Source organism: Rhagoletis zephyria, unplaced genomic scaffold (assembly GCF_001687245.7).
Source record: "Rhagoletis zephyria isolate East Lansing unplaced genomic scaffold, Rhagoletis_zephyria_1.1 Rzeph_scaffold_01057, whole genome shotgun sequence".
Classification (NCBI taxonomy): domain Eukaryota; kingdom Metazoa; phylum Arthropoda; class Insecta; order Diptera; family Tephritidae; genus Rhagoletis; species Rhagoletis zephyria.
Window position 1 is genome coordinate 62,265 of NW_016158141.1, and position 14,204 is coordinate 76,468.

At 33.5% G+C, this 14,204-nt stretch overlaps 3 protein-coding genes across 3 annotated transcripts in view; 2 read left to right on the forward strand and 1 right to left on the reverse strand.

The window, feature by feature from the left end:
- Wnt5 (Wnt oncogene analog 5) overlaps positions 1-14,204 on the reverse strand; it is a 105,245-nt gene that overhangs the window by 26,889 nt on the left and 64,152 nt on the right. The window lies entirely within an intron of this gene.
- LOC108362624 (uncharacterized) lies at positions 5,790-6,286 on the forward strand. Its single transcript, XM_017615683.1, has 2 exons — positions 5,790-6,004; positions 6,079-6,286. The coding sequence occupies exons 1-2, from the start codon at positions 5,831-5,833 to the stop codon at positions 6,253-6,255; spliced, it is 351 nt and encodes a 116-aa protein (XP_017471172.1). The 5' UTR covers positions 5,790-5,830; the 3' UTR covers positions 6,256-6,286.
- Positions 6,616-7,127, forward strand: LOC108362625 (uncharacterized). The gene is made up of 2 exons (XM_017615684.1): positions 6,616-6,829; positions 6,920-7,127. The coding sequence occupies exons 1-2, from the start codon at positions 6,647-6,649 to the stop codon at positions 7,094-7,096; spliced, it is 360 nt and encodes a 119-aa protein (XP_017471173.1). The 5' UTR covers positions 6,616-6,646; the 3' UTR covers positions 7,097-7,127.

Consider the following 14,204-nt stretch of genomic DNA (forward strand, 5'->3'; position numbering starts at 1 on the left):
CTTTTAAGTGTGCAATTACATCGCGCCATTGACTAAACCGAGCTGTCGTGTGACGATTGGGCCTATGGATGCGGTTTGGCAATGTTATATTGCGTCAAAATCTCATTCGGAGACACCAGGATTGTGTCGTGGAGTACAATACCTAAATACCTTCGTTGGCTCATTGAACGCTTTACTTTACAGCGACTTGGCAGAATCAAGAGGTCTCCACGAATATCGACAAATACATTTCGGCATTTAAGGGAATTTCGTCTCTTAACATTGAATTTCTGTAGTCCAACGATTCTCACCCATTTTGTCTTGTTGGCGCCAGCGAATGCAGAACAAACATTTCTTCAAATTTAAAAAGTAAAAATTTCACTACTAACAATTTAAAAATGTTCTTAAAACTTGCAAAGAAATTTGGAAAAGAAATATCACTGTTTTTGTTTTTAGGAGTAGGGTGGGAGTGTCATTGATAAAATTAGAGCGAGAGAAAGTTTTTCTTACAAAACCTTTCATTATTGAATCATGCTGGATTAATACATTTTTAAAAACTTTACAGCATAAAAAAACAAAAACAAATCGATTTAATAATTTTACAAATATCTCAAGAAAGGGGCGAGGAAAAAATTTGAAAAAAAATCACACGTGCATACATCAAAATTCTCTATAAAAATAAATATTTTTTAATTATTTTTTTTTTTGAAATATTTTTCACATAAAAATTTTTTGGTAATAAAATTAATTTTTGAAAATATGCCATCTCAAAAAAAAAACTAAAAAAAATTCACAATGCTACAAATGCAGTACTTTTCGTAATTAATAAAAACCAAAAACAAAAATTAAAAATTACATATTGCCTCTGACAAAACAAAAACAAATCGATTTAATAATTTTACAAATATCTCGAGAAAGGGGCGAGGAAAAAATTAAAAAAAAAAACTCACACAGGCATACATCAAAATTCTCTATGAAAAGAAATATTTTTTAATTTTTTTCTTTAAAACTTTTTCTCATACAAATTTTTTGTTAAAAAAATTAATTTTTGAAAATATGCCATCCCAAAAAAAAATAAAAATAAAAAAAAAAACTCACACAGGCATACATCAAAATTCTCTATGAAAAGAAATATTTTTTAATTTTTTTCTTGAAAACTTTTTATCATACAAATTTTTTGTTAAAAAAATTAATTTTTGAAAATATGCCATCCCAAAAAAAAAAATAAAAATAAAAAAAAAAACTCACACAGGCATACATCAAAATTCTCTATGAAAAGAAATATTTTTTAATTTTTTTCTTGAAAAATTTTTCACATAAAAATTTTTAGGTGAAAAAATTAATTTTTGAAAATATGCCATCTCAAAAAAAACTAAAAAAAAATCACAATGGTTGCTCTGAGTATTGCGCAATATTTAAGTATAGTAGTATTTTTCGAAACTACAGCATGACAGAGGAACACTTTTGTAAGTACTCCAATATACCACAAATAGACTACATGGTCCAACGATTTTCTCTGGGTACGTAAGCGCNTATGCCATCCCAAAAAAAAAATAAAAATAAAAAAAAATCACAATGGTTGCTCTGAGTATTGCGCAATATTTAAGTATAGTATTTTTCGAAACTACAGCATGACACAGGAACAATTTTGTAAGTACTCCAATAAACCACAAATAGACTACATGGTCCAACGATTTTCTCTGGGTACGTAAGCATATCTACATATGCAAGCGTTTAAATTTCTTAAAACTAATACATAAATACTTAGGTTCATGCATGTAACCAAAATTGTACGTACAAAAGTATTCTATTGAAGTCATCTGTTGCCAAAGTTTGACGTCGGCGCCATTTTACATTGGCATCTGACCGGGCACAGGCATGCAGAACTTTGTTGCAAGTCGTTTATATTACATCACATATTCAACTACTTTCGAAATTACACATCCTTTCGGAAGTTACCATTTGAGTATAAAATGCTGCTGCTATACGTATAGGAATATTTGTGCCACAACTTGCAACTTATAAGTTGCAAATGCTTATCGCTTTTCTTGCATGGCATTAGTGGAAGCAATTCTTGACATGGAGCAAATTGGATTTTCAAAGTGGAAATCGCTTTGATGCAACTTTTTTTTGTTAAGGTAGTTGACTTGTTTGCATGTAGCTTTATATGTACGTTTATATGTATGTGCATATATATGGATGAGTGTATACAAGAAAATATGTATAAATCCCTGCATAGTCCAATGTTAGTTTTCGATTTTCTATAAGATTAGCATCGTGATCCATCTTAGCGTTGAATGGGTTTTTTTTTTCAAAGGAAAAGGAAATAGTTGAAAAAGAATTGCTTGCTTGTTCAAAAGATACACACATACATATCTAAAAGAAGGCAAGCAGCAGCTAGCAAAAAGTCGGAATTTGCTGAAAAATTTTAAGTTTTCAAATGCAGAAAAAAATGTTGTTATGATCAAAGTTTATTCTAACGCCATCGAGGTAGTGATGTGCGGTTCCGTGTATTTAAAGAGGCGGTTGTGTCGAGTACAGTTTCAACGCAAAACGGAAATAGGCCATATCGATTATATTTTTGTTATAAAGTAAGTTAAAAAAATTTATTTAAATTTTACAATAATTTCTTTGTTGATAGTTGTTTTATAAACAATTTTATAACAAGCAATTTTTAAGCAAAAAAAACAACCGACTTCAATTTTTATATAAAAATTTAAGATTACCGTTAATTTTTTCATGATAAAATGATCGACTTCAATTCTCATATAAAAATTTAAGAGTACCGTTAATTTTTTCATGATAAAATGATTGTATCTAAACCAAATTAGTATGGAAGCACCTGTGAGACACTACCTTTCCGATAGAAAAAAAAATATTCAGACGAGTTGATAACCTTTCAGTGATAGTATTTCATTTAAAACAAAGTAATATTTCCAAATAATATGAAAGAATCATTCGGGTGAACTCAGCAAAAACCCGACGAAAGTTCTACGCCTATGAAAGATATACTTCATACTCATTTCATGAAAGATTATTTTCAAAAACTACCAATTAAATTCGTTTCGCCTGGAACCTTTTTTAAAATACTATTATCCATAAAAATTAAAGAAATCATAAAAACTCAATTCGGGTTGCCCTTAGAAACCTCCTCTTAAATTTGTCGCAGAGTGTAATTTATATGCAGTGGCGTATGAGCAACTTTTTATACCATGGATACTAGTGGTGGCAAACTATCTCGATAGGACTATCCGCAGTATCGGTGGTGCATTCCTATCGCAACAATCCATGGTGCCAAATATCGACAGTAGATGATATCGATAGTATCGACGATACGTCATACCCATGGGCGTAGCCAGGTAGGGGCAGGGGGGTGCTCGAGCCCCCCCTATCTTTAAAATTTTCCTTATATATATATAAAACAGTACCCTGAAATGCCAGCTTAATAGGGTCGAGCCCTTTTTTAGTTTTTTAGGTATACATTTTTCTCCTCGAAGCCAGTAAAATTACAAATGAACTACGAACTTAATTTTTGGGGGTGTACAGCTCTCTAAGCTCAGGCCACCTGGGGCCGCAGCTTGGCGAGCTTTGGACGGCCTAATTCGTTAGGTTATAATTAATCACTCCAGTCTCAATTTATCTTTTAAGGAAAGTACTTAAAAAATTGAACAGAAGAAAAATTAAAAAAAAAATAATAATAACAGGCTCTGTGCCAAATTTTTGCATCTGTGCTAAAGCCTGTTCTGTTTTAATGAAATAAAGTTACCAATGAAGAAAATCGATCGATCGATAAATAAAGAAGTAACTAAAATATCATTTCAACAAAGTATCTAAAATACTTTTATTGAATTCTTTTAGCGAAATCCTACGCAAAAAAACTGTCGATACATTACTAAGCACGATCTGTCAGTTTATTTTTACCATGTTTATTCGTTTTTATATTGAAATGAAAGGTTTATACATACAATGTAAATGTTATAACAAAATTAGAAATTTTTTAAATTCTGGGAAAGCTGATTAACAATCAGCATTATGTACGTGCAGTTAAAAAAAATAGTAGTACTACTGTGATAAAAAGGCAGGTTAAGAAAAATGATAACAATGCTATCGCCAGCAATAAATTATTTGATTATGTTATCAAATCCGCTGAGTAGCCCAAATATTAATAAGTATTACGAGATTTATAATTTCTTCCGAATTTCACGAAACGGCGAGCGAAAGTATTTCCCCGGATAAATGAACAAATTGCGGTACGCGGCTACACCCACATATGGGCAAATCTCAGAAAGAGTACCTACACAAAAAATGGGAAAAATGCAAGTACATAATTAAAATTTTCACATTTTTGTATCAAGAATGGCATAGTACAATATATTTTTATTAATTTCATATTTCTTTTCACACTTATTGGATAAAAATGATTTGGCCCCCTTTTTTCTTGAAATAAATATCCTTATTTAAACTGCTACATAATCGCTTTAAAACAATCGCTGCTTAACTACAAAAAGTGTAACGTTCGCATCGAAAACATGCAATAATTTAAGTGTTACTCCAAATGCAAATTATTCTTACAGATGATTTTCTTCACAAATAAAAATGTTCATAAATCTATTGACTTTCATGATCATCTCAGAATCGCTTCCATTTTGAATAACGTCCGGCCATTTGTTGGGGGCCCGCATGTATTAATGTCCATGCGCTTATTTTCTCTTAGACGCGCCGCTCATAAGTACTGCTTTAAATCTTTCCTTAAACATACCACGAAAATTTGTATACTTAATTAAAAGTAACAACTGCAACGCCAGGATTTGTCCGTACCTATACACTGTAAGTGCTCATTTCTGGGCAAACGTACATTTTTGTATTAGAAACTACGATTAAAATCAATAAAATAATTAATTACACTAAGCAACAAGAATTTTCAGCACGATCTGTCAGTATGTTTCTCTTATGTGGTCCAATCTTTAAACCATGAAAAAAAATATAAATTTCGGTGGTAAAATTTCTTTTCCACTTAACTGACATTTTCTTCTTTATTATTTTCTTATATTATTCTCTAAAAAATTTAAAACACAAAAATTCTAAATTTTTTTCTAAAAAAATGTATGTATTTCGAAAAAACTCAAAAAAGCATATCTTTAGGTGATTAAATTTTATAGAAAAAAATTAGAAAACAATATTTCTTTCTAATTTTTTCCTAGTTTTATTTTTGTCTACTTAAAAAAATACATATTTATTTTTAATTTTTTTAAATATAATTTTTTTTTGTATTCGAAATTTTTTTCTTTTACTTAGTAAAGAATATGCATTAGGGTGGTCCAAGAATGCATGTGGAAAAGTATATTCGGAATTTTAATGCCGCCACCGCCTTGGACTGTTCGATACCGAAAAAATATATCCCTATTTTTTATTTTGAAACCCAAAACTATTTAGGGAGTGCTCAAAGCGCTCAAAGTTTTCCAAGTATTTTACACGGGAAAAAATAACTTTTCGTAGAAATGGTATAGAATTCTTGAAAATCAATATTTTTCGATCAATATTTTTTTTTTCTGCATGTGGACAGACCCTGGAGAAAAACTTCTATTGAATATTCTTTTTTTTTAACTGAGAAGGAAAATTTTTTATTTGCTTTTGTTATCAAGTGTTCTTTTTCGTCACTGTTAAATTCTTATCAATTCAATAAAATTTAAATAAGCTTAGCTAGCCATTTCACAAATCAATCGAAGGCACTTATGTACTAAGTTTGATAAAAACAATCAACCATGTGAAAAAAGTATAAAATGTAGAGACGCGTCGGCAAAGTCATCAGTATTTGCTAAAAGCAGTTGGCGCGAATTATACCTCGAACCAAATGAAAGTTGCTGTGCTTATTTTCGGACTTTGTGCCATCGTCGCTGCCACTTTTGCGGCAAGCTCAACGTGGGGTGTAAGGAATGAAACCGATTCAGTTATAATCCAACAGAGGCTACTTTACCCAGCTATAGCAAATAAGGCGCAGACCGTTTACTTCGATTTACCAGCGTCGGTAAGTAATTATAAATTAACATTTTTATGAAGGTCACAATTCGTTTATTCTTTTCTTTTATTTTCTATTTACAGAAGCAAAGCAATAGCAAAATAATTAGTGCAATCTACCTGCTAGATCAATTCCAAAATAGTACAGGACCAACAAATACCTTAGTTTGGGGTGGACCAGGTTGGACTTATGCCTCTGTACAATTGCGTACATCCACCAGCATTGGTCTAAATGTTACCGCTGTTGTTTATGGCAAATAATAAATAAATTTTAAATCGCAATCAATAAACACTTTCACTTTTTAATAAATAAGTCAGTAAGAATGCATGGAAATGAGGCTCAAACAGTATTTGGGTAACCTTAGTTTTCTTCCGCACTCTTATGTAATTCACGCATTTACTAAATTTGATCAAAAGAAGCAGAAAATAAAAAAAAACATACCTTCGCATGGTCTTATTCGGTACTTGTGAAAGATTTCTTGGCCAGTCCGTTTTTCATATCTACTGCCTTTTGCCTAAAACTGTTATCAATGAAATTCTTATCAAGTCATTATCAACAGCTGCTAACGATTCGCAAAGCTTAAAAGTATGTATAAAAGCATTGCATTTCAGCTCGTAATCATTAGTATTTTCTATCAGCACTTAGCGGTACATGTGTCACGGAAATAAAATGAAATCCATCGTTCTAATTTGTTTACTTTTTGCGGCCATCAAAGCCTCACATTCGGCTAGCTCAACCTGGGGTGTACGTAATGTTACCGATACTCTATTTCTCAATGAAAATGTATTTTACCCAGCTAAACCGAGGCAAGCTCAGATCGTTTACTATGATATAGTAAGTACATAAGTAATTAGTAGCCAGTGTTTTAATTGTAATATTAACATGTAAAGATTTTTGTGTTCATTTGACTTTTTTCCATTGTAGTACCAAAACAATAACAGAGCAATAAGCGCCATTTACCTTCAAGATCAATTTAAAAACAGTACGGGCCCAACAAATACCTTGGTTTCGGGAGGACCGGGTTACACCTATGCATCTGTACAACTGACAACATTTACCAGCATTGGCCTAAATGTAACTTTTGTTGTTTATGTCAAATAAATGCCAAATAAATTATAAATTGAGCGCTTAGTTTGTAGTATAACTTTTTAATCTCTTAAATCTCTAAAAGGGCCCTTTGAGACAGCAAATCAGCTGTCGATTAACTGGAAACCGGAACATTTTTAGTAATGTTCGATACTAGTACTTAAAAAGAAAAGACATAAATACTCAAAGTTGTCTCTTAAGTATCGAGTATTTATGGTATTTAGTTGGAGTATCGAGTGTATTGTGAAGTTATTTACAAATTTGCAATAGTATTTTCTGGTTGCCTCCATTTGAGTTGCATTTCAAACCAATCATCGAGGGAGGGAAGCTGTCCCTCTGACCCCAACATCATTCATCATGCGGCGATACTATTAACTACCTGCACGTCATGGCTGTAATCACACTTCCTTTGCGAAAGAGCAGTAATGGCCGCGGGATTTATTACCCAAAGAAAAGGAAATAGCGCCCGCTTGATTTGTTTCATAAAAACAGGAAATAAAGCCCCTGAGTAGTATTTCCTCTGGCTTTATTTTACTGAAACATTCCAAACCGAATGGTATTTTGCCTAAAACTGATAAGTGAATTATTGAATGTTAAAGGTAAATTGGTCTTTTTTTTTTTAGTATTACTTTAGTATTTTAGTGAAACAATTTTGCATCTCCAAAGTACCTGAGTATTTGAGTACTTTGGACCGGGGTATTTAGCGAATGCCAAATACTTCCATTTTTGTATTTTAGTATCTAATAACTAATAACTATTTTTTAATTGACTATTCAGACATCTCCAAATACTAAGTATTAGAGTATTTAGTTACCAAACCGGTACTTTAACCACCATTACTGCTATAAACCAGTTTAAGTTTTTCGTGGACAATCCTAACATATCCATCGAACTATATGTATATCTTACCAATTCATTTCGTTTTCTCTATCTATGTCTTAATAGTTTCAGTCCATGAAAGATACTTATGGCAGAAGGTTGAAATTTGTAGGTTACGAATTTTATTACAAGTAACCTGTTACCACATTTGAGATTAGTGTAATATATTGCTTGACCAATTCGACCCGTAGTAAATAGTTAATACAAAACATTATTTGTGATTTATTTTATTGTATTGTAAATGTTTGAAGGCGGAAGAATAGAGGCCCACAATGAGTATTTATAGTTATGTTTATGAGCCACAAAACGCTAGCCCTCAATTGCAATGCTCATGCAATTCATGAGCAAAATTGATTAAACACTCAACAACTGGGAACCCTAGACTTTGTTGCAATAGTAAGTATGTAGCTACATTGTATGTAGGTATGTAATTTATAGTTGCAACAGTTTATGTGTGGGTGGTTATAAGAAATCCATTTCGAAGCTATGATTTGTCATCTATGTAGTAAGATTTTGGTGGAAATTTGGGCAAACACTTAGGGTGCCTTCAAGTGATAGTCGGCCACTTTATCAATATTGGAGAGGTTAGAGGGAGAAACGTGCGTAATGAATATTGAGTGGGATGAAAAAGGGACCATGCTTGGCTTGTGGTTGCATGACACTAGACTGATTAGTAATAGTTGCAATATGTTACTTGCGTGATAGTCGAGCATAAATCGAAGCTGCGGTAATAAAATTTACGACAAAATATTTGCAGCCAAACGAAGTCATGGGGCTTCTACTGAATAGCCACATAAATATACGATGCATGATAAATAAATGTGTGTGCCTTAGCACTAAAATAAAAGATAAATGTGCCTTTTACCCTAAACATTTAAGCTCAGACCCGTGGGCACAAGCGATTTCTAACACAAAGCCATTGCAAAATACTTTTGTAAGAAACCACAGTAAACGCTTAAATGCATCCCTCACGTACTGCATAAATACATTGAACTGGAGTACAAATCGCAAACAGCCAGCCACCTTCTTGACTTTAAGGCAGCCTTTGTCAATAGCAGAGGCAGAAGTGGAAGCAGACGACACTGATTGTCTTCCGAAAGACAACAAAACAAAGAGAACAAGCCAGCACATAAAAGACAATGACACTTTTTGCTTCCGCTATTCCTTTGACACCACAAGTCTATGCCAAACGGGGCCAGACATTAATGTGTGCCTGTTTTAAACGGCTAGTGCTATGACTATTGTTGTTATCTACTGCTAACTGTTTTGGAGTATCAAACGATATGTGTGTCTACCTGCTGTTGGCATTGGTGCTACTGCTGTTGGTGTCAAGACAGACACACACGCAGCAGCACATTCCGAGCGCCCACAATTGCTTTGCCACCAAACTCCTTGCTCTTTATACAGGCCGAAGTGTTGAGCAATTCAAACACTCGCTAAAAGTCGTTTATTTCGACGCTTGTATTTAATGTGTGGTTTTTATGGCCGCTACAAGCAAGCGCCTAGCTTTGTGTTGCATTTATCACTAAAGCACTAAGCGAGGAGACGCACAGCCATAACGTTTGGGAGTGCATTCAGCGTAATACAGGTAATTACCGCAATCATTTTGCACTAATCCCAATAAATTAAAAGAAATTCAAGTCGCACAGTTGAGACAAAATGAAATAATGTATGTAAGTAAGCAAAAGAAAGAAATTTAAGTGTGAAATATTTGCACTGTATGCAATTTAAAGTGCTTGAGGTGAAGTGTCGCCAAATTTTAACGTTTATCAGAAGCTTAAAAGGAAGAGGAAATAAAGAACTTTTGACTTCTTTGTTGCTTGAAACCATTAGAAAGTTTTGCAATGCTTCATTTCACAGTCACGTTCTCTACATGTGATTAAAAAAAAATCGAAAATCCGATACACTTGCGTGTCATAGCAAATAGGCGCTCAGGAATGTGACAAGGGTGCAAGTTTCGCAACATTAATCGAATAAATACGTGGATGTGGCGTCGTTAGGTCACAAACAACGTAGCAAGAATAAACAGCAAAATTGGTTAGTAAAAGAGCAACGTATTCGACAAAGAGAGGAAACATGCAGCTAGAAATGTTCGGCATTGTAGAATTTTACGTGGCAAAGGGGAATAGCAGGAATATTTAAAAGGTAACGAGGCAACTGATTGTTTAATCGAATGCAGATAGACACGCATTATTGTCTTGCCCAAAGCGATTATTGGTCCAAACGTTTTTCCTTTGTAGCGTTTCTAGTTTTTATTGCCATATATTTATTGCTGTTGTTCATTAAATGGCCCAATTCCAGATTATTACATTTGAGAAATTAAATTAATGCATTTTTTTAACCAAATTTTTATTAAAAGTGGCTTCAAGATTTTTTTCGACAGCCCGCAGCGTTATGTTTCTTCCAAACAATAATTATCTCGAAAATTACTCAAAGCGCACTTATCTGTTTGACATCAGTTAAACATTTTCGATGTTCATACATACATTTCCATAACGGGACGGGACATGTAAGGTTTGATTTTTTGAAGTGGAACTGCTTTAGCGGCGATTGGTTGGTTGGGAGTAAATTGGCAAATTCAACGGAACTTGCACACAGAAATGGTGCAACGGAAATCGCACACGGGAATACTTGGGACGGAATCAAATGCTTCTTAAATGTTTGCAAATGGTATTAATTTAACAAAAACTTGCTAATTAAAGGTTAAAGAAAAAACTTAGATAAAGACCAATACAAGAATGAAAGTAACGGTGAGTACGTAAATAGATAAAAAAATAGGATAAAGGCAAAGGTAAAAATAAAAATAAAAACAAAAACAAAGACGCGTAAAGATAAATGTAAAAATGAATATCAAAATAAATTTAAACAATTTACGAATATGTATACGGGCAAAGTTGAAGGGGAATGTGTGGATGAAGAAAATGATAAACATAAGGGTATATACAAAGACAAATATTAAGAAAAAGACTAGGATGAGGATACCGAAAAAAGTAAAGATGCAGATAGAGGAAGAAAGGATATAGATAGAGACACACACTCAACCTAGCGACTACTTCGGGATTTTCGGCATTCTCGGGACTTACCGATATAAAAATCCATATCTTTAATCGATTTTGTTATCGGTTTTTTTATCGATATTTTTATCGATTTCGTTAACAATATATTTATTAATTTGGGTATCTATGGTTTTATCGATTTCGTTATCGATATTTTAATATATTTTGTTGTCGATATTTTTTATTGATATTTTTATCCATTTTGATATTGAAATTTGTGTCGATTTGTGTATCGACATTGCTATAGATTTTGCTATCTACATTTTTTTCGAATTTGTAATCGATAGCTTTATCTGTTTTGTTGTAGATATTTTTATCGATGTTACTATCGATTTTGTTATCGATACACATGATGTGACATCATTTGGCATGACATGAAATCCTATCACGTCACTTCACATTATATCACATAGCATCTTATCACGTCATCGCACCTGACATCATCTAGGATGGACGGGTAATGCATAGGTGAAGAAATGCATAAAAGCAAAGACATAAAGGATAAAAAACAAAGATGTAAGCCACGATGTAGGGAGACAGAGGTGGCGCAATCAGCAGTACCGCTACTTTGTTCTAGGCGAATTTGACAGAATCAGTTGTTCGTGTGACGTCATTTTAGCAAACTGTTTGTATGTATGCAGAGATGTTTAAATGTATGTAAATATGGCGACCTCCATGGTTTAACAGCTAACACTCTTTCTCTCCTCCATCTGCAATTACTCTTTCCTATTCGTTGCTATCTTGACGTCATCACCCGCAGGAATGCGCAATCTTGTTTCTATCATTCTTGGATGTAAGCTAGATATGTAATGTAAGTTTCACTTCTCCAGTGTGGCCTAGGCGCACTTAATTTTTTCGATCAAAGTCAGTTTACAGTTCACCTAGCATTGCTGGTCTTGCGAAGATCTGGAATTTAGGCAGCTTTAAATTCGGAGAAAAGGTTATGAGAATCGATTTATTTATTTATATTATTCGGATCAGGTTTGAACGCAAATTCAAAAGACCCAATTCCATTCGTCAATGGCGGATTTAGGCTTTTAATACTAAGAAGACCTATCCCAGCGGTAAGTGCACATTCCAAAAGCAATAATTTAGACGAGAGGTATGAAAACGGACGGGTAATTTTTATTATGAAATATAATTCTTTTATTTGAGTCTAATCTAAAACTAAANTCTACCTGCTGTTGGCATTGGTGCTACTGCTGTTGGTGTCAAGACAGACACACACGCAGCAGCACATTCCGAGCGCCCACAATTGCTTTGCCACCAAACTCCTTGCTCTTTATACAGGCCGAAGTGTTGAGCAATTCAAACACTCGCTAAAAGTCGTTTATTTCGACGCTTGTATTTAATGTGTGGTTTTTATGGCCGCTACAAGCAAGCGCCTAGCTTTGTGTTGCATTTATCACTAAAGCACTAAGCGAGGAGACGCACAGCCATAACGTTTGGGAGTGCATTCAGCGTAATACAGGTAATTACCGCAATCATTTTGCACTAATCCCAATAAATTAAAAGAAATTCAAGTCGCACAGTTGAGACAAAATGAAATAATGTATGTAAGTAAGCAAAAGTACGCAGGTTGCAGCAATTTAAGTGTGAAATATTTGCACTGTATGCAATTTAAAGTGCTTGAGGTGAAGTGTCGCCAAATTTTAACGTTTATCAGAAGCTTAAAAGGAAGAGGAAATAAAGAACTTTTGACTTCTTTGTTGCTTGAAACCATTAGAAAGTTTTGCAATGCTTCATTTCACAGTCACGTTCTCTACATGTGATTAAAAAAAAATCGAAAATCCGATACACTTGCGTGTCATAGCAAATAGGCGCTCAGGAATGTGACAAGGGTGCAAGTTTCGCAACATTAATCGAATAAATACGTGGATGTGGCGTCGTTAGGTCACAAACAACGTAGCAAGAATAAACAGCAAAATTGGTTAGTAAAAGAGCAACGTATTCGACAAAGAGAGGAAACATGCAGCTAGAAATGTTCGGCATTGTAGAATTTTACGTGGCAAAGGGGAATAGCAGGAATATTTAAAAGGTAACGAGGCAACTGATTGTTTAATCGAATGCAGATAGACACGCATTATTGTCTTGCCCAAAGCGATTATTGGTCCAAACGTTTTTCCTTTGTAGCGTTTCTAGTTTTTATTGCCATATATTTATTGCTGTTGTTCATTAAATGGCCCAATTCCAGATTATTACATTTGAGAAATTAAATTAATGCATTTTTTTAACCAAATTTTTATTAAAAGTGGCTTCAAGATTTTTTTCGACAGCCCGCAGCGTTATGTTTCTTCCAAACAATAATTATCTCGAAAATTACTCAAAGCGCACTTATCTGTTTGACATCAGTTAAACATTTTCGATGTTCATACATACATTTCCATAACGGGACGGGACATGTAAGGTTTGATTTTTTGAAGTGGAACTGCTTTAGCGGCGATTGGTTGGTTGGGAGTAAATTGGCAAATTCAACGGAAATTGCACATGGAAATGCTTGGGACGGAATCAAGTGCTTCTTAAATATATGTAAATGGTATTAATTTAGCAAACACTTGCTAATAAAAGGGGAGTACGTAAATAGATAAAGAATAGGATAAAGGCAAAGGTAAAAATAAAAATAAAAACAAAAACAAAGACGCGTAAAGATAAATGCAAAAATGAATATCAAAATAAATTTGAACACTTTACGATTATGTATACGGCCAAAGGTGGAGGGGAATGTGTAGATGAAGAAAATTATATACAAAGAAAAATATTAAGAAAAAGACTGGGATGAGGATACCGACATACCGATATAATATTCGATATCTTTAATCGATTTTGTTATCGGTATTTTTATCGATTTGGGCATCGATATTGTTAATCGATGTTTTTATCGAATTTTTAATGGATTTTGTTATCGATTTTGATATCGATTTTTTTATCGATTTTGTTATCAATATATTTATTGATTTGGGTATCGATATTTCATCGATTTGGTTATCATTATTTTAATATATTTTATTGTCGATATTTTTATACCCGAGCGCACTTGTGCACAAGGGTATTATAACTTTGTTCACATAACGGTTGTTTGTAACAGGCAAAACGAATCGATATAGATATAGACAAATGTATACATAAATGATCAGGATGAAAAGAGAAATCGATTAAGCGACGGACTTCTGTCCGTCCGTCCGTCCGTC